At 50.9% G+C, this 23718-nt stretch overlaps 1 protein-coding gene across 1 annotated transcript in view; it reads left to right on the top strand.

Moving 5' to 3' along the window:
• The window catches only part of DLEC1 (DLEC1 cilia and flagella associated protein), a 91740-nt gene extending 68133 nt beyond the window's left edge, over positions 1-23607 (top strand). Inside the window, exons 20-37 of the mRNA XM_055414623.2 lie at positions 12394-12547; positions 12991-13101; positions 14027-14157; positions 14596-14787; positions 15704-15774; positions 16225-16376; positions 18137-18255; positions 18739-18809; positions 19477-19679; positions 19765-19875; positions 19975-20100; positions 20189-20283; positions 20452-20536; positions 20639-20851; positions 22003-22164; positions 22873-23026; positions 23268-23391; positions 23470-23607. Of these exons, the coding sequence (XP_055270598.2) occupies positions 12394-12547; positions 12991-13101; positions 14027-14157; positions 14596-14787; positions 15704-15774; positions 16225-16376; positions 18137-18255; positions 18739-18809; positions 19477-19679; positions 19765-19875; positions 19975-20100; positions 20189-20283; positions 20452-20536; positions 20639-20851; positions 22003-22164; positions 22873-23026; positions 23268-23391; positions 23470-23596 (2401 nt within the window). The 3' untranslated portion in view covers positions 23597-23607. The remainder of the gene's footprint in view (positions 1-12393; positions 12548-12990; positions 13102-14026; positions 14158-14595; positions 14788-15703; positions 15775-16224; positions 16377-18136; positions 18256-18738; positions 18810-19476; positions 19680-19764; positions 19876-19974; positions 20101-20188; positions 20284-20451; positions 20537-20638; positions 20852-22002; positions 22165-22872; positions 23027-23267; positions 23392-23469) is intronic.
• Positions 23608-23718: the final 111 nt, after the last annotated feature.

Genomic DNA, 23718 nt, shown 5'->3' with positions numbered 1-23718 from the left:
GCAATTTACATTGCCTTCAACAGTGTAGGAAGGTTCCCTTTTCTCTACACACTCCCTAGCATTTACTGTTTGTAGACTTTTTGATGATAGCCATTCTGATGTGAGGTAATACCTCATTGTGGTTTTGATTAGCATTTCTCTAATAATTAGCAACATTGAGCAGCTTTTCACGTACCTGTTGGCCATCTCTGTGTCTTCTTTGGAGAAATGTCTGTTTAGGGTGTTCTTAGCTTTCTTGTCAAATATTAGTTGAGTGTATATGTGGCCCCCTTCATGGATCACAGCCTTGTCATGCCAAAGGGGCTTGCATAACTCAGTGAAGCTATGAGCCATGCTGTGCAGGGCCACCCAAGACAAAATATGGTCCCCTGGAGGAGGGAATGGCAAACCACTACAGTATTATAGACAGAAGAATCCCATGAGCAGATGAAAAGACAAAAAGATATGACACTGAAAGATGAGCCCCTGAGGTTGGAAGGTGTCCAGTATGCTACTGGGGAATATCAGACAGCAATTACTAATAACTTCAGAAAGAATGAAGCTGCTGGGCCAAAGTGGAAACGACGCTCAGTTGTGAATATATCTGGTAGTGAAAGTGAAGTCCAATGCTGTAGAGAACAGTGTTGCATAGGAACTTGGAATGGTAGGTCCATAAATCAAGGTAAACTGGATGTGGTCAAGCAGGAGATGGCAAGAGTGAACATCAATATCTTAGGCATAGTGAAGTGAAGTCAAGTCGCTCAGTCGTGTCCAACTCTTTGTGACCCCATGGACTGTAGCCCACCAGGCTCCTCCATCCATGGGATTCTCCGGGCAAGAATACTGGAGTGGGTTGCCATTTCCTTCTCCAAATCTTAGGCATGAGTGAGTTAAAATGCGCAGGAATGGGTGAATTTAATTCAGATGAACATTTTATCTACTGTTATGGGCAAGAATCCCTTAGAAGTGGAGTAGCCCTCATAGTCAACAAAAGAGTCCAAAATGCAGTACTTGGGTGCAGTCTCAGAAGCAACAGAATGATCTTGCTTCCTTTCCAAGGCAAACCATTCAGTATCACGGTAATCCAAGTCTGTGCCCCAACCACTAATGCCAAAGAAGCTGAAGTTGAACAGTTCCATGAAGATCTCCTAGAACTAACACCAGAGAAAAAGATATCCTTTTCATCATAGGGGATTGAAATGCAAAAGTAGGAAGTCAAGAGAAGATATCTGGAGTAGCAGACACACTTGGCCTTGGAGTACAAAATGAAGCAGGTTAAAGGCTAATGGAGTTTTGTTAAGAGAATATGCTGGTCATAGCAAACACCCTCTTCCAACAACAAGAGATGACTCTACACATGGACATCACCAGATGGTCAATACCAAAATCAGAAATTGAAGATGGAGAAGCCCATACAGTCAGTGAAAAGAGGACCTGGAGCTTCAGATCCAGATGGCTCAGATCATGAGCTCTTTATTGCAAAATTCAGGCTTAAATTGAAGCATGTAGGGAAAACCACCAGGCCACTCAGGTATGACCTAAATCAGATCCCTTACAATTATACAGTGGAGGTGATGAGCAAATTCAAGGAATTAGATCTGGTAGAAAGAGTGTCTGAAGAACTATGGATGAAGGTGCATACAAGAGGCAGTGGCCAAAACCATCCCCAAGAAAGAAATGCAAGAAGGCAAAGTGATTGTCTGAGGAGGCTTTACATATAGATAAGGAAAGAAGAGAATCAAAAGGCAAGGGAGAAAGGGAAAGATAAACCTAACAATGCAGAGTTCCAGAAAATAGCAAGGAGAGATAAGAAGTCCTTTTTAAATGAACAATGCAAAAAAAATAGAGGTAAACAATAGAATAGAAGGGAAAGACTAGAGATCTCTTCAAGAAAATCGGAGAGGTCAAGGGAACATTTCGCACAAGGATGGGCACAATAAAGGATATAAATGGTAAGGATCTAACAGAAGCAGAAGAGATTAAGAAGAGGTGGCAAGAATATATAGAAGAACTATATAAAAAAGGTCTTAATGACCCAGATAATCACAGTGATGTAGTCACTCACCTAGAGCTGTACATCCTGGAGTGTGAATTTCAGTGGGCCTTAGGAAGCATTAATACAGACAAAGCTAGTGGAGGGGATGGAATTCCAGCTGAGCTATTTAAAATCCTAAAAAATGGTGCTGTTAAAGTGCTGCACTCAATATGCCAGCAAATTTGGAAAACTCAGCAGTGTCCACAAGACTGGAAAAGGTCAGTTTTGTTTCCATTCCCAAAGAAGGACAACACCAAAGAATGTTCAGACTACCATACAAGTGTGCTCATTTCACATGCTACTAAGGTTATGCTCAAAATCCTTCAAGCTAGGCATCAGCAGTACATGAACTGAGAACTTCCAAATGTTCAACCTGGATTTAGAAAAGGCAGAGGAACCACCCAATTGCCAACATTCATTGGATCATAGAGAAAACAAGGGAATTCCAGAAAAAACATCTATTTCCACATCACTGACTATATGAAAGCCTTTGACTGTGTGGGTCACAACAAACTGTGGAAAATTCTTAGAGATGGAAATACCTTACTTGGAAATGCTACCTTACTTGTCTCCTGAGAAACCTGTATGCAGGTCAAGAAGCAGCAGTTAGAACTGGACTTGGAACAACAGAGTGGTTCAAAATTGGAAAAGGAGTGTACCAAGGCTGTATATTGCCACCCTGCCTATTTAACTTCTATGCAGAGTACATCATGCAAAATGCTGGGCTGGATGAATCACAAGCTGGAATCAAGATTTCCAGGCAGAATATCAACAACCTCAGATATGCAGATGATACCACTCTATGGTAGAAAGTGAAGAGGAACTAAAGAGCCTCTTGACGAGGATGAAAGAGTAGAGTGAAAAAGTTGGCTTGAAACTCAACAAAATCTAAGATCATGGTATCCAGTCTCACTACTTCATGGCAAATAGAAGAGGAAATAGTGGAAGGAGTAACAGATTTTATTTTCTTGGTCTCCAAAATCACTGTGGATGTTGACTGCAGCCATGAAATTAAAAGACATTTTCTCCTTGGAAGGAAAACTATGACAAACCTAGACATCATATTAAAAAGCAGAGACATCACTTTGCCGACAAACGTCCATATAGTCAAAGCTATGTTTTTTCTAGTAGTCATGTACCCATGTGAGAGTTGGACTGTAAAGAAGGGTGAGTGCTGAAGAATTGATGCTTTCCAATTGTCGTGCTGAAGAAGACTCTTGAGAGTCCTTTCAACCGCAGGGAGATCAAACCAGTCAATCCTAAAGCGAATCAACCCTCAGTATTCATTGGAAGGATTGATGTTGAAGCTCCAATACTTTGGCTGCCTGATGCGATGAGCTGACTCATTGAAAAAGACCCTGATGCTGGGAAAGATTGAAGGCCAAAGGAGAAGTGGGCAGCAGAGGATGAGATGGTTAGATAGCATCATTGACTCAGTGGACATGAATTTGAGCAAACTTCAGGAGATAGTGAAGTACAGGGGACCCTGGAGTGCTACAGTCCATGGGTTTGCAAAGAGTTGGACACGACTTAGCGACTGAACAACAGCAACAAAAATAGGTGGCATTTTTAAATGAACGAAATACCATACTATTCTGGGTGGAACACACTGGAGGTTTTGAAGGTTATTAATGATATTCCCTCCCTCATGCTCTTCTTCCTTCCCTCCTTCCTTCTTTTCTTAGGGAAAATTTCTTAAATATATAAAAATATTAATAGGAGAGTATAATTGAACACTGGTGACCTTGGTCTGGAACAAGTTGAAACGGGGGCTTGGGTTCCCAGCCAGAGATTGAACCCAGGTTGCATCAGTGAAAGCCCCAGATCCTATCCACTAGAGTGACAAGAGCCCTGGTCCTTCATCTTTGAGAAAAGGATTTCCACAAAGATGGAAAGTAGTGAAGCAAGTAAAGTATTTAGTAAAAGAGTACAATACGTGTGGAAAGACACAAGGGCAGACTCAGAGGGAGAGTCCCAAGTTTCTGAGTCGTGCCCTCGTGATGATTTGAGTTACTTTTATGGGGCGTTTCTTCTGGGCTTCCTGGAGCCGATCATTCTGATGTGCCTGGTTCATGTTTGGTGTATCTCAGGATCCTTCCATGTGCGTGCACACATCTCTTTGACCTTCAAGGAACCTTTCTGCTCATGTGTGGTCAGGGAGGTCTCCTGACTTCAGGAATGAGAAATATGTGCTCTGGGCAGGGCTCAATGATAGCTTAGCATCATTCCCCTTTGACCTTCAAGGAGCCTTTCTGCGCATGTGTTGTCAGGGAGGTCTCCTGACTTCAGGAATGAAAAGTATGTGGTCTGGGCAGGGCCCAGCCTCCTCCCTTAATTGTCCTGCTAGCCTTGTCTTGGAGTTTCAGTCCATAGGGAATAAATCTCCAGCTGCTTTACCCTCAGGGGGGCCTGTCTACCTCCGGTCTGATAATGAGCCCCTGTGTATCCATCATCTGCCTTCAGCAATTATCAAATCATTGCAAATACTGTATCATTCACTTGCCTCACCCGCTTCTTCCCACCTCTTCTAAAACTATTTTGAAGCATAATATTTATTTTCTTAAGTTGACTGGCGGTAATATTTTGCTTCTTAAGCTGGATGAGGGTGGAACACAGATGTTCTTTTCATTATTACTGTTTTAATCGTGTGTGTATATATATATATTTAAACTGTGTGTTTGTTTTGTACTTGTTTCACTGTATATTTTGTTATAAAAACACCTAACTGTTTGTTTTAGATCCTCATGAGTACTTGATGTACCCTCCAAAGAGAATGTGCCAGTTTATACTTTCACCTCCGGGCAATGAGACTGCCCATCACGCCAAACCCTTGCAGTCACAGATATTTTCAGGCTGCACGTGGACAGGGGGATAGTCCCAGCAGTGTCCTGTTCAAACATGCTTTCCCACCACTATCGTCATGGGTCTCAGTATGAGTGTCTTCACACTCAACTGTAGCCGCATGGTTCCTCCTGGTCCCTAAGCAAGGTTAAGTCTTTTTTCTCCTCAGGGAGAGTCAGTGCCTTCTATCCGGTCTCTGCTTATTTCCTTTCTTATCTGTATTCTTTCTTCTTAAAGGACCTTGTATTAGTCAGAATATTTACAGTTGCAGGTGACAGAAATATATCAATTTAGGCAGGAAAGGGGAACCATTGGCTCACATACCTGGGCATTCCTGCCCTGCCAAATCCAGGGGCTCCAGCCTCTTTTCTTGCCTGGGCGTCTACTTCTTGCTCCTTCTCCACCCTCCTACCCTCTTCCTGCATCCATCCTTCCACACAGCTTCTCTCTCTTGATTGGCCTTTCTCTCCCCTATTGGTAGGGGCCCTTGGCCACAATGCCCCAGGAAAGGGGGCCACTTAGAGCTCCAGGCTCACACACTCCCAGCTTAATAACCTCCATGAAGAATGAAATCGCTTTCTCCAGAGATGTAATCTGATTGGATCTCTTTGTTCCTGCCCCCTCCATACACCACAGTGGGGAGACTCTGGCTCCAAAAGAAGCATTGGGAAAGCTTGCTGGACAGTAAAAACAGTAGCTACCATAGTCCAGCACAAATCTGCTGGCTCTGTAGTGCATGGATTTAAGCATTTCCTTGTATACTCAATCTCTTGGGGTTTTTCTCCTCGCAGGTGTATGTCCTTGACCCTGCAGATCGCTAACTCGGTCTCTGATAGATGCCCCTGTTCCAAGCTCTTTTGTTTGTGAAGTGTTCCTTTTCTGTAGCTATCTGTTCAGTTCAGTTCAGTCGCTCAGTCATATCCGGCTCTTTGTGACTCCATGGATTGCAGCACGCCAGGCTTCCCTGTCCATCACCAACTCCTGGGGCTTACTCAAACTCATGTCCATTGAGTCAGTGATGCCATCCAACCATCTCATCCTCTGTCGTCCCCTTCTCCTCTGCCTTAAATCATTCCCAGCATCAGGGTCTTTTCCAATGAGTCAGTTCTTCCCATCAGGTGACCAAAGGATTGGAGTTTCAACTTCAATATCAGTTCTTCTAATGAATATTCAGGACTGGTTTCCTTTAGGATGGACTGGTTGGATCTCCTTGCAGTCCAAGGGACTCTCAAGAGTCTTCTCCAGCACCACAGTTCAAAAGCATCAATTCTTTGGCACTCAGCTTTCTTCACAGTCCAACTCTCACATCCACACATGACCACTGGAAAAACCATAGCCTTGACTAGATGGACATTTGTTGGCAAAGTAATGTCTCTGCTTTTTAATATGCTGTCTAAGTTGGTCATAACTTTCCTTCCAAGGAGCAGGTGTCTTTTAATTTCATGGCTGCGGTCACCATCCGCAGTGATTTTGGAGCCCAAGAAAATAAATTCTGTCACTGTTTCCATTGTTGCCCCACCTATTTGCCATGAAGTGATGGGACCAGATGGCATGATGTTAGTTTTCTGAATGTTGAGCTTTAAGCCAACTTTTTCACTCTCCTCTTTCACTTTCATCAAGAGGCTCTTTAGTTCTTCTTTGCTTTCTGCCATAAAGGTGGTGTCATCAGCATATCTGAGATTATTGATATTTCTGCCAGAAATCTTGATTCCAGCTTGTGCTTCATCCAGCCCAGCATTTCTCATGATATGCTCTGCATATAAGGTAAATAACCAGGGTGACAATATACAGCCTTGACGTACTCCTTCCCCAATTTGGAACCAGTCTGTTGTTCAAAGTCCAGTTCTAGCTGCTGCTTCTTGACCTGCATACAGATTCTCAGGAGGCAGGTCAGGTGGTCTGGTATTCCCACCTCTTTCAGAATTTTCCACAGTTTGTTGTGATCCACACAGTCAAAGGCTTTGGCGTTGTCAATAAAGCAGAAGTAGATGTTTTTCTGGAACTCGCTTGCTTTTTCTGTCATCCAGTGGATGTTGGCAATTAGATCTCTGGTTCCTCTGCCTTTTCTAAATCCATCTTGAACATCTGGAAGTTCACAGTTCACGTACTGTTGAAGCCTGGCCTGGAGAATTTTGAGCATGACTTTACTAGCGTGTGAGGTGAGTGCAATTGTGCAGTAGTTTGAGCATTCTTTGGCATTGCCTTTCTTTGGGATTGGAATGAAAACTGACCTTTTCCAGTCCTGTGGCCATTGCTGAGTTTCCCAAATTTGTTGACATATTGAGTGCAGCACTTTCACAGCATCATCTTTTAGGATTTGAAATAGCTCAACTGGAATTCCATCACCTCCACTAGCTTTGTTCATAGTGATGCCTTCTAAGGCCCACTTGACTTCGCATTCCAGGATGTCTGGCTCTAGGTGAGTGATCACACCATCGTGGTTATCTGGGTCATGAAAATCTTTTTTGTAAAGTTCTTCTGTGTATTCTTGCCACCTCTTCTTAATATCTTCTGCTTCTGTTAGGTCCATACCATTCTGTCCTTTATCGAGCCCATCTTTGCATGAAATGTTCCCTTGATATCTCTAATTTTCTTGAAGAGATCTCTTGTCTTTCCTATTCTGTTGTTTTCCTCTATTTCTTTGCACTGATTGCTGAGGAAGGCTTTCTTATCTCTCCTTGCTATTCTTTGGAACTCTGCATTCAAGTAGGTCTCTGCTTGGCCTTCTCCAGGGGTCTAAAGTAATATTTTTGTTCTCTGTTTTATCACTTGATCTGACTACACCCTTTCTTTTAGTTTTTTTTCCTCATTGGAATAGCATTACATTTGCTTCCTTGTTCTTTGTTCAGAATTTTTCACAAATAGGACATGATGTTAACATTATAATATATCTCATTATAATAATGATACACAGGGCAAATATGATAGCTGCCAAGCCCAGCCTACTGTCCATCCTTCTCCCCGCTGCTCTCCTACTTCTTCTCTTCCTCAGCCATACTTGTGACCATCTCTCCTTTAATGGTGGATTGCCCTGGTGGCTCAGTGGTAAAGAATCCACCTGCCAATGTAGGAGACGCGGGTTCGATTCCTGGGTCAGGAGGATCCCCTGGAAAAGGAAATGGCAATCCACCGTAGTATTCTTGCCTGGAAAATCTCATGGACAGAGGAGTATGGTGAGGTACAGTCCTTGGGGTTGCAAAAGACACAACTTAGCGATTAAACAACAACAGTTCTTTAATGGTACTCATCCTGGTGTGTGTGAAGTGATATTTCACTGAGGATCTGACTTGAATTTCCCTTATGCCAAATAATGCTTAGCATCCTTCAGGAGCTTACTGGCCACTTGTAGATCCTCTTTGGAGAACTATCTCTTGAGTTCTTTGCTCATTTTTTGAAAATAGGGTTATTTGTCTTTTTGTCATTGAGATGCAAGTATTTTTTCTTTTTTTAGGTTAAGTGTTCTTTTTATATACACGTCTCTTATTAGGTATGTGATTTTCAAATATTTTCTCCCATTCTGAGAATTGTCTTTTCACTTGTTTGTGCGTTTATGTGTGATTTATAGGTTTATTTTCAATGGCACTGGGCCTCCGCTGCCGTGCACGGGTCTCCTCTGGTTGCAGCGAGCGGGGGCTGCTCTGTCGCAGTGCCCAGGCTTCTTACCACAGTGGCTTCTCTTGCTCTGGAGCGTACTCTGGGCACGTGGGCTCGCAGGGGCTTGTTGCCCCACGGCATGTGGGATTTTCCCAGACCAGGGACTGAATCCATGTCCCCTGCATCGGCAGACGGATTCTTAACCAGTCAACCACCAGGGATGTCCCTCTTTTCACTTTCTTGATGGTGTACTTTGAAGCACAGAAGTTTTTAATTTTGGTGAATTCCCAGTTTATTTATTTTTCTCTGTTGTTGCTTATGCTTTTGGTGTTATACCTGTGAAACCATCGCCTAACGTCAGAAAGATTTGCTCCCATGTTTTCTTCTAAGAGTTTTATAGTTTTAGCTCTTATTTTTAGGTCTCTGATGCATTTTGAGTTAGTTTTGAAATCAAGAAGTAGGAATTCTCCAACTTCATTTCTCTTTCTCAAGATTGTTTTGGCTATTCTGGGTCCTTTGAATTTCTGTATGAATTTTAGAACCAGTTTATCAATGTCTACAAAGACCTAGCTGAGATTTTCAAGGGAGTATATGGAATTTGCATATCTGGTCTGAGGAGTGTTGCCCTCCTAACAATATTGAGTCTTCCCATCCTTTAACAGGAAAATGTCTTTCCGTTTATTTAGGTCATTTTCATTTCTTTCAGTGATGTTTTGTCATTTTCAGTGTATAAGTCTTATACTTTTTTATTAAAATTATTTCCAAGGATCGTGTCTTTTTTGATGCTTTTGGAAATAGATTCTTCTTAATCACACTTTATGATTATTCATTGCTAGTGTGTAGAAATACAAATAGTTTTTTGTATTCTGACCTTGTACCCTACAACCTTGCTGATAGGTTACTTCTAATGGTTTTCTAAATGGAAGATTGTGTCATCTGCATTTAGAGATAATTTTACACCTGCCTTTCTTTTGTTTTTCCTGCCTAATGGACCTAATAATACTCCAGTTCAGTGCTGAATGTAAGAGGCAAGAGTGGGAATCCTCGGCCTAGTTCTAAAACATACGAGTCAGTGTCTGCGTTGAACAAAATGTTATATTTTTTAAAAGATGGACATCCTTACCTTGATCCTAATCGTAAAAGGAAAACAGCCTTTACCTTTAAGTCCAGTATTAGCTGTAGGCTTTTTGCAGGTGTCCTTTATCAGGTTGAGGAAGTTTCCTTCTGTTCCCGGTTTGCTTGTTTTCCTCATGAAAGAATGTTAGATTTCATTGAATGTTTTCTTTGCATTGTTTGAAATGACCATGTCTTTGTTCTTTTTTAAAGTTAATGTAGTATTTTCACTGATTTTAGTATTTTAAACCCGAACTTTTATTTCTTATTTGACTTCTTGCTTATTTAGGAGTGTGTTGTTTAATTTACACATATTTTCATTTATTTATTTATTGTTGGCCACACCGTGCAATTTGTGGGATCTTAGTTCCCCAACCAGGGATTGAACCTGAGCCCTCAGCAGTGAAAGCACAGAGTCCTAACCATTGGACCACCAAGGAATTCCCTGTTCTGTCCACTGTTTAAACTGAGGTATTGAAATCTCTAGTCATTATTTTTTTGGAATATTTACATTTACAGTGTTGTGTTAATTTCAGGGATACAGCAAAGCGAATCAGTTATACCTATACCCACTCTCTTTCTTGTTCAGGTTCTTTTCCTGTGTAGGCCATTACAGAGTATTGGGTAGAGCTCCCTGTGCTATGCAGCAGGTCTTGCTAGTTACCTGTTTAGCATGTAGCACTGTGTTCGTGTCAGTCGCCGTCTCCCAGTTATCCCCCACCCCTTACCCCCTGCTAACCTCAAGTTTGCTTTCTACATTGTGGCTCTACTTTTGCTTTGTAAATCAGTTCATTTGTAGTCTTTTTTGTTAGATCTCACATGTAAGCAATGTCATATATTTTTCCTTCTCTGTCTGACTGGCTTCACTCAGTAGGACAATCTCTAGCCCCCGTGTTGCTGCAAAGGGCGTGACTTGGTTTTCTTTTTATGGCTGAGCACTAGTCTCTCGTATACACGTCCCGCGTCTTCGTTCACTTCTCTTGATGGACATTTGGTTCGCTTCCATGTCCTTTCTATTGCATGTATCTTTTTGAATTACGGTTTTCTCCAGCCCTAGGGGGACTGCAGGATCCAGTCAGTCTACACTTCTGTCAACAGTGTGGGGTGGTGGTCCCTTTTCTCCGTACCCTCTCTAACAATTTACTGTTTGTAGACTTTTTGATAATGACCTTTCTGACTGGTGATACCTCATTGTAGTTTTGATCTGCATTTCCCTAATAATCAGTGAATTATTCTTCATGTGCTTTTTGCCCAGCCATCTAATCATTATTTTTGAATGATCAGTTTCTCCCTTTAGTGCTATCATTTTTTGCTTCATGTATTTTGGGACTGTGTAGTTAGATGTTTGTATTTATAACTGCAGTTAAGCCTCTTTTTCAAAGATATCTTACAGTTTTTACAGGGACAAGTTTTTTCTTATTTTATATTCTTTTTTTCCGATTTTTTTTTTTTTTGGCTGCACCTTGCAGCATGCAGGATCTTCCCCAACAAGGACTGAACCTGCACCCTCTGCATTGGAAATGTGGAGTCTTAACCAGTGGCATGCCAGGGAAATCCATTCTTATTTGATACTCTTGAAGATTGCCAGGGTGACTTAGATGGCAGAGGGTTTTTGGTCCTTAATTATTGAACAAAGTGAACAAAACTCAGAAATTTATGGCCAAAAAATGGATACGGGGAGAAAGTTAAAAGAAAAGATAGCATGAAGACATCCTTGTGACGGAACTATTCTGTCTCGACTGTGGTGGTGTCATGGGTATCTAAATGTGATAAAACTGTGTAGAAGTAAATACAGATTAGTGCATGTCAGCTTCACGGGGTCTGACTAAGGCTACCGGACTGTATCCATCTTGGTCTCCTGCTTGTGACATGGTGCTATAGTTATGCAAGCTGATACTGTTGGGAAATTGGGTGAAGAGTATACTTGGATTCCTTTGTATTTTTGTTTTTGTTGGTACAGCTGCACGGGGATATACAATTATGTCAAAATAAAAAATTAAAAGCAAAATATATATTATCCCCATTCCTTACGTAAGGAAAAAAATACCCTCAGACATATTTGGGTGGTTTCTAGGTTTTTTTCATTGTTCCATTGATTTGCTGTGTATCTCCCTACACACTCCCTTGATCGATATAGCTGTATAGGAAGTCTTAATATCCAGTAGAGTAATTTCCCACTTTATTAATCTTCAGTCTGTGTCCTTTATCTTTCTACATAAATTTTCAAATAAACTTGTCTATATCTACAGAAATCACGGCTAGGAGTTTGATAAGAATTGTGTTAAACCTAACAGATCACTTTTGGGAGAACTGACATGTGTTGAGTCTGTGAATCTGTGATTGTGATTCATGCCTGTTTATTGTCATCTTCGATTTCTTTCATCAGTGGTTTGTAGTTTTCAGCACACAAATTCTATATGTGTTTAATTAGATATTTGCCTGTTTCAACTTTTTGAGCAATTGTAAGTGGAATTATACTTCTGTTTCTACGTGTTCCTTGTTAGCCTGTAAACATGTGATTGAGTTTGGAATTCCCTGTGGTCTGGTAGTTAAAACTCTACACTGTTTCACTGCTCGGGGCTCAGCAGGTTCGACCCCTGGTTGGAGAACTACAGAATCTCACAAGCCGTCTGGTGCAGCCAAAAAAATGTGACTGAGTTTTATGTGTTGATTTTTAGCCCGTCACTTTGCTGACTCACTCATTAGTTCTAAGAGTTTTTAACATTATAGATTCTTTGGGATTTTCTACAAAGACGGTCATGTCACATGCACATGGGTAGGTTTTACCTCTTCTCTTCTTATCAGTATGCCTTTTTTCCCCTGTGTTCCAGCCACCTTCCTGCGTATGCTGAGGTACAGGAGCCCTACGTGTACCTGCAGAGCAGCCAGGTGGAGGTCCCCAACCTCTACCTGGGCGTGCCCACCAAGATGGCCATCACACTCGTCAATGGCACACTCCTGCCCACCCGCTTCCACTGGGGCAAGGTAGGTGAGCCCACTCCGTCAGGCCCCACCCTTGCAGCTCTCAACCCCAGAGGCCCATGTTGAGGGGCACCCTGCCCCCCAGACACCACCCAGAACAGATCACTGCCTCCGGGGGCCGACTCTGTAGCCTGCCCCATGTGCCAGGGGAGATGAGGCCACATCTCCATGCATCAGAACCAGCTTCCCCATCACCCTGGGCCTCCCAGGGCAGCCTTTTGTTAAGTCCAGGGAACCCACTGACAGGCGTGAGGTCCATCTAGCATGGACCAGGAGAGGAGAAGGGACCTGTGGTTTGTCCCCACCGGGGAGCACCATGCCCTGCTGGTCTCACTGAGGGCCCCCAGTCAGCAGTCTCCCCAAAGCATGCAGCAGTGCTGATCCCTCTGTCAGGACCCAAGTCCATCCTGGAAGCCCAGCCCCTGACCTGCCCGTGTGTCTGCCAGCTCCTGGGGCTCCAAGCAGATGTCTGCACAGTAAAAGTCTCCCCGAGACGTGGCACACTGGGCCCCAGCGAGGAGCGCCAGCTCAGCCTGGAGTTGACTGCACACACCCTGGTGAGTGTGGAGCCAGGGGCCGCATTGCCCAGGGAGGCCCCCAGCTGTCTGCATCCATGCCAGCCGGGAGGTCTGCCTCAGACCCCTATCCTGGGCCAAAGCAGGGAACAGATTTCTTGTATTGGGGTCTGGGGCTCCATTCCTGCTGGGCCTGCTCTCTAGGAACACAGGGTCAGGAAGGCTGGAGCAGGCTGGGATAGGCCCTGAAACTCTTGAGCACCACCCTTAGCCCTTGCCAGCCATCCTTTGTGGCCCACTTTCCACCTGCCCAGAGATGCCCCTGTGCTGGGTGCCCCAGGGGCCTCTGAGCAGTGCCCCGGTTCCTCAGAAGGAGGACACAGCTTCTCCTGGGTTCAGCCCACAGGAAGGCCATCGGGCAGAACGTGCTCAGTCCTTGGGGGGTTACCAGCTATCCGTTTGCAGGTCTTGTGGAAAAAGAAGCTTCTTTCTCCCAGGGACTCACAGACCCAGGTCCCAGTATTCTCTGGGGACCATGGGGATGCGGGCTTTCTTCCACGGCTGAGCCTGAGCTCGAGGGGCACAGATGAGTGGGCCCTGGGCTAGCCCAGAGCAGACCTCGCACAGGAAGGGTTTGACTTCTGTCATAGCAGCTTCATCGGAATAAATGTGCAGCTTCTCCCCAAGATCTGCTTGGCGGGGGTCTCCTTCAGGCGGGCATGCCCAGATATTGAGAGCCGAGTCACAGCCAGGAGCTCTGAGGAAGGGGCTAGGCCTCCTGAGGGTCGGGAATGGTGGCCCATTGGAGGGGCTGGGAGCCCTTCCACAGAGATGAGCCTGGACAAGGCCTTTGGGTTGAGCCCTCCCGGCTGCCCCCTGTGCCGCAGGAGGCCATCTGAGGCCCCTCTGCCAAGGCCCACCCTGGGTCTTACCCACGGTGACATGCCCCTGGTGACCTTTCTTACAGGAAGCGGTGACCGACCTGGCCCTCCCTTGTGATGTGTCAGGCATGAGGGAGCCACTGGTTCTGGGCATCTCAGGGAAACCCCAGGGACTGCAGGTAGCCATCGGCGTCTCTAAGGAGGAGAGTGACGACAGGTGAGCACAGGGCTGGGCCTGGGGTCTGGGGCGGCCGTTCAGAGGAGTGACCTCGCTGTGGAACCAGCCTCTTCCAGTTGATTCCCACAGCCAGGAGAAGGCCCCTCACAAACCCTGTGGGAAGAGACCCACCCCCCTGCCCCATCCCTGCTCTGTGGGTGATCGTTCTCCATATGCCAGAGGCTGGGTGTCCCTGGTGCAGGGGAACAGCAGGGGACAGGGCTGTGGGCAGCTGGGAGAAACGCCAGCCTGCTCCTGGCCTGGGAGAGCTGGTGGTGTGGGACACCTGTCTTGGCATGGAGGGTGCATCTGTCGGGTGGCTTGCTTCGCGAAGAGGGTTTAAAGCCTGGTTTCTGGGCGCTGGGCACCTCCAGCCCGAGGTGGCTTGCCAGGCAGGGCCAAGAGTGGCATGTAACTGGTGCCCACGGGCTTGGGCAGTGCTCCCAGCACAGAGCTATGGCCAGGCCACCCCGAGACACTCCACCTGGACTTCGGCTCAGCAGTGCCACTGCGGACCTGCGTGAACCGCCAGCTTTTCCTGACCAACTGCTCCCCGATACAGACCCCTTTCACCCTCGAGTTCGAGTACTTTGGGAGCCCCATAAACAGCCTGAGCCAGAAACCCAGCCCGTAAGTCCGGTTGTTTTCAGTGACTGTTCCCGGGGAGGCCGTAGCCAGGGGTTGCCCCGCTGGGCCTCCGTGTGGCTTCGGTGGGTGTGAGTTGGCATAGGAGGTTGTCCGCAGGTAGACGCGGACAAACGCAAGGAGTAGGGGGCCCTGCCTGCCCACCTCCCAGGCCTTGAGAGGAAAGCGGGGCATGTGGCCCCTTCTGGTCAGCCTGGGCTGCCAAGGCGAGGGCTTTGGATAGACCAGGCAGTCCTGGAGCCCTCGGATGAGGAAGAGGTTACTGTAGGTGAAGGCAACCATGGGCAGAGGTGGAGTGAGACACGTTGCAAAGCTGTAACTTGAAATCAGTCACCTTGGAAGTATTTATACCCCAGAAGTTAGCTCAGCTTGCCAGCACCCCACTATAGACACCTCCCCTCAGGTCTTATAAGGTAGGGGCAGTGGGGGGCTGCTTCTGACTGCTGGGGGTGGGGGCTGCCACAAACAGTTCCTTAGCCATGTATTTGTCAGCTGCAGAAAGTTAGCGTGTGCAGTGGCGGGATAGATGTCCACAGGAGACTGGAGACGGCCTATTGCAGAGGGTTGGGAAAGGCCGGGAGTCTGGACTGGGTCTGCATCCTGGGGTCACCAGGGCACAGCGCCTGCGGGTCAGGGGTCCCTGCCCCGGAGCACTCCTGATTTAGTTAGGACTGGCAGGCAGCCTGCTGTTGAGATGCTTCGGGTGGTAGGGTGCCGAGGGAGCGAAGACCACAGGTGGAGGTGAAGAGCAGTCCTGACCAGCTCTCCACGGGAGGAGAAGCAGGACCACCTTCCTCTGCTGGGAAGCTGGGGGGGCGGATCCTGGTTGCCTGGGGAGATGGCTGCGGTCTGGGCGAGGGCCTGGATGGCTTGATGCGATTTCCGTGCCCCTCTTGTCAAGCCCCGACATGCCTCCCGCCCTGCTGAAGACGGCACAGATGCGGGAGCTCTTGGCCAAGCGCGAGCAGTGGGGTAAGAGCCCGGGCCTGGCCAGAGCAGGATTTTGTGGGGCCTTTGAGGATGTGGGCCCCCTGCTGCAGGAAGGGGACCCTGGCCAGAGTCATTCCTCAGCATCCTTTCTAGCCGGCTCCCTGAGATGGCTGTGGCTTCCACAGAACAGCACACCCTCTTTTGAACACAGCCACCTTCTTGCTAAGGAAGAGGGCTTGTGCACAGGGTCTGGCTTTGATTTGGGATGGGTGGTGGCTGGTGGCTTAGGAGTGAGGGCTCCCACTTGGCCTTATGGTGGGTGAGAGAGGCTGGACCCTGGACCCCAGGCTTGCAGAAGGAGGGTCTCTTTAGGCAGAGCAGGGAGAGACTGCAGGGTGGCTTGTCTGGTTCAGTACTTTGCTGACACTTGAGGGTTGGGACCTCCTTCCTGTTCCGGGGGGGTTGCATCCCCATTCCCAGGTCTCATTGCAGAGTTTATGGAAATCATGCTGTCCCACGGGAAAGGAGCAGCCTTCTTCCCCCATGTCTCCCAGGGCGTGCTGGGTGCCCACCAGAAGCTCAGCATCAACCTCACTGCCTGTGCCAACATGTGGGGGGAATACTGGGATAGTCTCATCTGCACGGTAAGTGTGGGCTGGAGGGCGGGTGGCCTGGGGCACAGGGACCCCCACTCTGGCCCCCACCTGCAGGCTTTCTCTCCTCCAACACCCAGCCCTCAGTCTCACAGGTTTCACTAAGTGGAAAGGTGATGCCCGCTGAGCTCGGGATGGGCCTTTGCATTGGCCAGCAGCCCTGGGATTCCTGCAGGAGAGGTCCCATGAGCAGGAGAAGCACCCACATCTTTGCCTGAGGCTGGGACCACATTTAGGAGGGCTGGGACCACATTTAGGAGGGCTGAGGCTGGGACCACATTTAGGAGGGCTGAGGAGTCAGATGGGCTGCCTGCCCTGGCCAGAGTATGAGATCCAGAGTGGGCAGTAAGCGTGGAGAGACGGCATGGCCTCCCAGAGCCACAGCCTCACCCAGGCCTTGGTGAGGCCATCGTGCATTCCCTGTCAGCCCATTCATTGACTCCGCCACTCAGCATGAACTGAGACCTGACATGTTCAAGTTCCTGTGTGGTCCCCTGGATTGTGGGGGTACAGGGATGAATAAGACAGCAGACCACTCCAGTAGGGAGCTCCTAGTTTAGGATGAAGGGGTGAAACATGTTCCAAGTCCTATGTCAGTTAATTACTGCACAGATTTTCTTGAACTATTTAGTAAATTGGACAGGTGAGTTATGGTAGTTATTTGCTTTAAATTGTGCTCTATCCAATGACAAAGGATTGATCACCTTAATGTACAGAGTTCTTAACTAACAGAGCAGGTGGCACAAGCATCTCAAGGGGCAAACAGTCATAATAGGCAGTTCAAGAATGACAGCCGGAGATGGCCAGTGAACATGAAAAGTATTTCAACAGCACTGCTAACTGAAGAAGTAAGGGGAAGACCCTGGTGGTCCAGTGGTTAGGACTCCGTATTTCCACGGTGGGGGGCCCAAGTTCAGTCCCTGGTCTGGGAACTAAGATCCACAAGCTGCATGACATGGCCAGGAAAAAAGAAGTGGGAATGAAAGTCACCCTGAAATACTGGTTTTGTGAGATGAGCAAGGTTTAAAACTGTCAATGGAGGTGCAGGGAGGGGTGCCCATGGGTATGGTGGGGCTGCTGGGAAATGCGTGCCCTTCAGAGGCACTTGTGCAGGGCGTTGGGGACACACATTTAAAGTCACCCCAAGGAAAGAAGTGGATTCACGAACAAACAAGTTTCACACCAGGCTGCTTTCCCTTCTCGGCACTGCTTATAATAGAGGGGAAAAAAGGAGACAGTGTAGACATGTCCACCAGGAGAAGATTGGATAAGACATTAGGCTACATCCACACGCTGGGATTCCCACAGCCAGTTAAACAGTGCCGTAAACCTTCATTAGCAAAATGACCGTAGGTGGTTAAAAGAAAAAGAGATTACCAAAACGAAAGCATGCCCAGAATGCCCCTCATTTATATCTGGGTTTTATGCACACAAGTCTGTCTAGACAGTTCTAACTGAAATACTGACAGTGGGTCATGCTGTGGGGCGGGATAGGGTGATGGGTGAAATATAGTCTATGTTAAATTTTTAAAAATATAAGTGATTTTGATTAGCAGAGAAGATAATCATTATTTCCATTTAAAAGATGAAGAAATTTCATCCAAAGGGCCATAGAGGCCAAAGACCATGAGGCTGGGAGACAAGTGGTCACACATGGAGACCCTGGACTGGCTGGAGGAGGGGATGAGGAGCCTCAGGGATGCGGTGGCCGCTGAGCATAAGAGGGACAGAGGATCGGTGTGTGTTTGCAGGTGGGAGACCTGCCTCCAGCAGTCATCCCAGTGCACATGGTGGCGGTGGGCTGCCCCATCAGCTCCCAGAGGACCACCTTCTACACCACTGCCCAGGCCCAGAGGGAGCCTGTCATCAGGTACCGCTCCTTCCCCACTCCCCTCCGCTAACCCCAGAGCCCTTTGGCCTCCATCCCGGGCTGTCCGCACCAACTCTTTGCTGTCCATCGGGCCCAGGGCCACCTGGTGTCACCCAGCACGAAAGCCCCAGGCCAGGGCCACCCCGGAGGAGAGAGGCCTCAGGGGCATGGCCAGATCTGCACGTCTCAGAGGGCTTTGGGGGGACAGGAGTGAGCAGTCGGTGTTGCCTGAGGTCAGGGCTGTGCTTGGGGCCCCTCACTGGGATTTCCGTGAGATTGGAGGGTGGGTGACTGGGCCACTGAGCAGCCCTGGGTCACGGATCACTGGGGGGTCATGTTGGGGTGCACCTCCAGCCCTGGGGCTCTGTGACTCTGGGGTGAAGACAGACCACTATGGGCCTCCTCCCTGCCTAAGCCCCGGCCCGCCTCTCTGAGGTGAATCGGCCTGCGAGGTGTGTGCTGATCCTGGTCCCCTGCCTCCAGGTTTGGCACCCGGGTCTCTGCAGGAGACCCAGTCACCCGGATCCTTCGTCTGAATAATTCCAGCCCCTGTGGTGAGACGCTCATGAGAGAAATTGGGGCTCTTGTTACAGGTTGTGCCAGGTGCGGGGCCAGGATGGGAGGGCAGCTGATGGCCATGGCCCGGGCCCTGGAGTCCAGGGGGCCTGAGATTCGGGGAGAAGACCTCAAGGGCCAAGGTGGGGAATGGCCAAGCCAGTCGGGGGTCGTCAGAGCCACTTCCACCTTGAGGCCAGGATTTGCCCTTGCCTGTAGGACCTGGTGTCTTCCACTGTGCCCGGGCCAGACGCCCGCCCTGGTCACACTCACTTGGCGTTGGACAGAACTTGCAAGGGACACCTTTTCCTTTCTGCCAACAACCCCTGTGCCACTTGCTGGGAGCTAAGGGATGGAGGGGGAGAACCTGGGAGGTCAGTAAATAAGCCAGAAGGAAGAGCGGCTGTAGGGAGAGCATGGGGAGGCCTGGGTTTGTGCATTTGGACATGAACACTGGTCTCAGGATCCAGAGGGCAAGGGGTGAGGGAGCCGATGGCATAAGCCTGTAGACTTAAGAATTGCCTGGAAGTGGCACTGGGAAACAGGCCCCCACCAGCCTCAGTCTGGGAGAAGTGGTGGCCTCTGGGACCTGCAGGGAGTAGGGCCCAGGCAGGAGTCATCTGCTCCTTCCTTACTCCTCACCCCTTTCCCCTGCATCTGCCCCAGACATCCGCCTGGACTGGGAGACCTACACTCCAGAGGACAGGGAGGACCGGCTGCTGGAGCTGCTGGTGTTCTATGGGCCACCCTTCCCACTACGTGACCATGCTGGGAACGACCTCCTGTACCCCGAGACCCCGGACAGTAGCGGCTCCTTCTGGTCCCCAAGTCCCTCCGAGTCTGAGTCCAGCCATGAAGCCACCCCGTCTGTGAGCAGGGGTGGTGGGTGGGCTGCTGGGCCGGGTCAGCGGGCCTCAAGCCCAAGCTGAGCCTCAGCGACTCCCTTGACCACAGGCCGAGGGCAGCCCCAGTGCCGGCGCGCCCCAGAAGATCATCTCAGTCATCCTGCAAGGGCATGAGGGGGTGCCCTCTGACCACCTGTTCTCCGTCAGTCCCAAGCAGGTGGTGAGTGGGGTGGGGCTGGGAGCTTCGGGGAACGTCCCCCTGACCAAGGCTGGGGGGAATGTGGGGTGTGTCCAGCACTGAGGCTGCTGTGTCTGCCAGGTGGTCCCTGCAGGGGGCAGCAGCACCATCCACATCTCCTTCACACCCGTGGTCCTGGGCCCCGACGTCCTGCACAAGGTGGAGTGTGTCGGCTATGCCCTGGGCTTCTTGAGCTTGGACGATGAGGTGAGTGCTCTGAGCCTGAGGAGGGCTTCCCTCCACCCCACCCTACCCCACCTCTCCGGACTCCAGTGATGTGGCCTGGGCTTGGTAGGTGGAGAGGGAGCTTCCAGGCCGGAGGCACCGCCTGCAGGACTTTGCCGTGGGACCCATGAGGCTGGACCTGCACGGCTACGTCAGGCCGGCGCAGTGAGTCCGCAGGGCCGCCTGGCCACCTCCTGCCCCTGGTGGGGAGCAGCCTCGTTGGGCGCTTCTGGAGACCAGCTCGGGCCTTGGGACAAGAGGCTGGGCATGGGAGGGAGGGGCCGGCCAGGGCCAGGGGAGGCCCGGAGGCCCATCTCGGGCTGTCCCCGGCAGGCTGAGCGTGGAGTGGGACTACGATGGCAGCACAGTGTTCTGGCAGCAGGCCAGTGACCTCATCCCCGAGCAGCCCTGCGCTGGGGTGAGTGTGCAGCCGCCCCGCCCTCCCGTGTCACCCAGGGGCCCCCCACCGGCCCTCCGGGGGCAGAGCCCCGCAGTGCGAGTCCCTTTCTGCGGTTGCCAGGTGCTGAGTGAGCTGGTGACCACCCACCACCTGAAGCTGACCAACGCCACGGAAGTCCCTCACTACTTCCGGCTCCTGGCCTCCAAGCCCTTCTCCGTCTCTCCAGAGGGGGCGAGCCGCAGGCACCGGGCCCCCAGCTGGAAGGAGGAGGGCGAGGAGGGGATGGCAGCGAGGCGCAGGCAGCTAGTGCTCCACCCACAGGAGAACATGCTGGTCAGTGGCAGCACCTGCGGTCCCCACCCGGCAGCGCACACACTCCTGGGCTGCGGGCCACCCTCCTCTCATGGCCCCGCACGTGTATGCACAGACAGCACGGCCACGCAGCACCCTCCCAGGGCTGCACTCAGACAGACATCGGCAGCCTCCAGGCCCTGCCACACCCTACGCACTCAGGGGCCAACTCCCCAGACAGACAGACAAGACTCCATCCAGTATGTGCGCGCACACACCCACACCCACTGTCCCACACCGTCACACATACACACCCACACACCCCCACCATCACACACTCAACACACCACAATCCCACACACCATCTAACACACACACACACACACACACTTATTCTCCCACACACACACACCGTCCAGCACACACACACATTTACTCACTCACTCTCCCATACACACTGTCCAGCACACCACCTGCACAGGGGTCTCCACACGTAGATATGCCCAGACCTATCAGAGCGCACACTCAGGAGCCCTGGACACGCCAGCCTGCCCTTCAACCCCTCTGCCCACGCCCTGGTCCTGAGAGCACCCCCACGTGGCACAGACCCTCCCCGTTCACTTGCCCTCTTGCAGGGTTTCATCACCGTCTTTCTGTAAACAGAAGGCACACGGTTCCCAGGCCCCACCTCCAGAGATGAGAAGGCCAGGGCTGCGGCCGAGGCATCTGTATTCCTAACAGGTCTTGTGTAAACTTGTGGAGCTAGGCCCACAGACCTGGGTTTGGGAGCCGGGTCCAAGGCCCTTTCTGTGAGGCCTCAGTGATACCTCAGCCCTCTCCCCACAGCCACCAGGGTGACCCCTGAGCAAGGCTAAGCTGACTCGTGTCCCATACTTGAAACTCAGCTGGGGTTCCTCACTGCCCTCAGGACAGACACAGGCCTGCCCTGGGCCTGCGGGCTTGCACACAGCCCAGGTCACCCGAGGGGGAGGACAGCTCCATTCCTCGGGCCCCTCAGCTCCTGATGGCTGCTGGGCATGGAGCAGGGCCTGCAGGCCATGCTGGGTCCCAGGCTGAGTGGGGACCAGGACGGGCCTGCAGGGTCTGTGGGAGGGAAGGTTGGAGCCCCAGGGGGACCAGCTACTGCCCGCCTCCAGCAGCCTGAGGTGATGGCTTGCCCACAATCTGCCCAGGTGAACGTGTCCTTCTCGCTCTCCCTGGAGCTGCTCTCCTATCAGAAGCTCCCGGCTGACCAGATGCTGCCTGGAGTGGACATTCAGCAGAGCCTGAGTGGAGAGAAGCAGATGGTGTTCACACAGAACCTGCTGCTGGAGTACAGCAACCAGACCTCCCAGGTGAGTCCCCGGCCTGGTTCACGTGGTAGAGGGGCACCGGGCTGAGCTCTGCTCAGGTGGAGTCAGTGGAGGACCGACCCCGATCGTCTGTCATGTGGAGACATGGGATCATCTCCATCCTTACCGGCCTCAAGGAGCCAGGTGGGGTGCTGAAGGGTGGGAAATCAGGGAAGGCTTCCTGGAGGAGGAGGCGGCGTGTGCAGCCTGCACATTGTTTAATGGAGAAAGCAGCAGACCAGGCCAAGGGAATGGCCTGCCTATGACAACACTGAACAGCGGAGGGGTGCCTCTGGGGCGTGTCTGGGACTATGTGCAGCAGGTGAGAAAGCCACGGGCCTGGTTCTGTGGGCTGTGACAGACTCCACACCCCAGCCCCACACGCTTCTGAGGGGAGAGGCCAGGGGAAGGGGAGAGGGCCCAGAGCCCAGGAGGAACAGAGGGCTGCATAAGGGGGACGGGTAAGCAGTGAGGTGACCCGGCCTGGGGGCAGAAACCACAGCGCTGCATCAGGGTAGAAGGGAGCAGCCGGCGCCTCCCTGGGCCCTTTCCTGCTGGAACCCCCCCCAGCGGCCCCCCGGGTCCAGATAACACGCGGCCCCCTCCCGCCAGCGGCGGTGCAGCCTGTGGGTTCCTCAGAAGCTGCTGCACGGAGGGCTGGCAGGGTCCTGTGTCCCTGCTGCTCCCCCGGGTGGCCGGCTCTGTCCCCAGGTGGTGCCCCTGCGGGCTGTGGTGGCCGTGCCCGAGCTGCAGCTCTCCACCAGCTGGGTGGACTTCGGCACCTGCTTCGTGAACCAGGGCCGGGCCCGGGAGGTCTACCTCATGAACCTGAGTGGCTGCCGAAGCTACTGGGCTGTGCTGACAGGTGTGTTAGGCCCTCCTCCCCAACTCTGCTAGACTGAGACCCCCCAGGAAGGAGCCTGTGGCCCTGTCCCGACAGCCAGACCACCTGGGAATTGCTGCGCTGACGGCCATTTCCCCCATCCGAAGTGGCCCCCAGGTGGTGCCCCCCAGGGTGGTGGTGGGCAGCTGCAGAAGCACCAGGAGGCGGGGTCAGTGCCGCGGGCAGTGCGTGGAGCTGCCTGCGTGTCCTCCCCATCCTGCAGGCCAGCAGGAGCCAGATAGGGGCCCCGTGGCCTTCAAGGTCTCCCCAAGCAGTGGGCTGCTGGAGGCACGACCAGTCAACGCACCCCCCACCTCCGTCACCCTCCAAGTTTCCTTCACCGCCAGGTATGGCCCCCCACTGCCTGGCTGGCGCTGCCCCCCAGGCCCTGGGCCCCTCCTGCTGTGAGTCCCGGCTTCCCACAGGAGCTGTGAGCTGTATGAGTCCACGCTGGTGGTGGAAGGCATGCTTGGGGAGAAGCCGTGCACCCTGCGGCTCCGGGGCCGTGGCTCGTATGACGAGAGATACGCTTCACCCCAGCATCAGCTCTGAGGCTCTGCCCTCAGCCCCTAGTCCTGGAAATAAACATGGTCTGGAGCTCTGGAGCGGTTTACTGGGCGCAGGCCTCTGAACAGCTGCTCGGATGGAGGGACCCCTCCAGGCCTGCGCTGTGT

Source organism: Moschus berezovskii, chromosome 24 (assembly GCF_049115385.1).
Source record: "Moschus berezovskii isolate FMDL1 chromosome 24, NW_MosBer_1.0, whole genome shotgun sequence".
Lineage (NCBI taxonomy): Eukaryota > Metazoa > Chordata > Mammalia > Artiodactyla > Moschidae > Moschus > Moschus berezovskii.
This window is presented reverse-complemented; position numbering and strand designations above follow the sequence as displayed.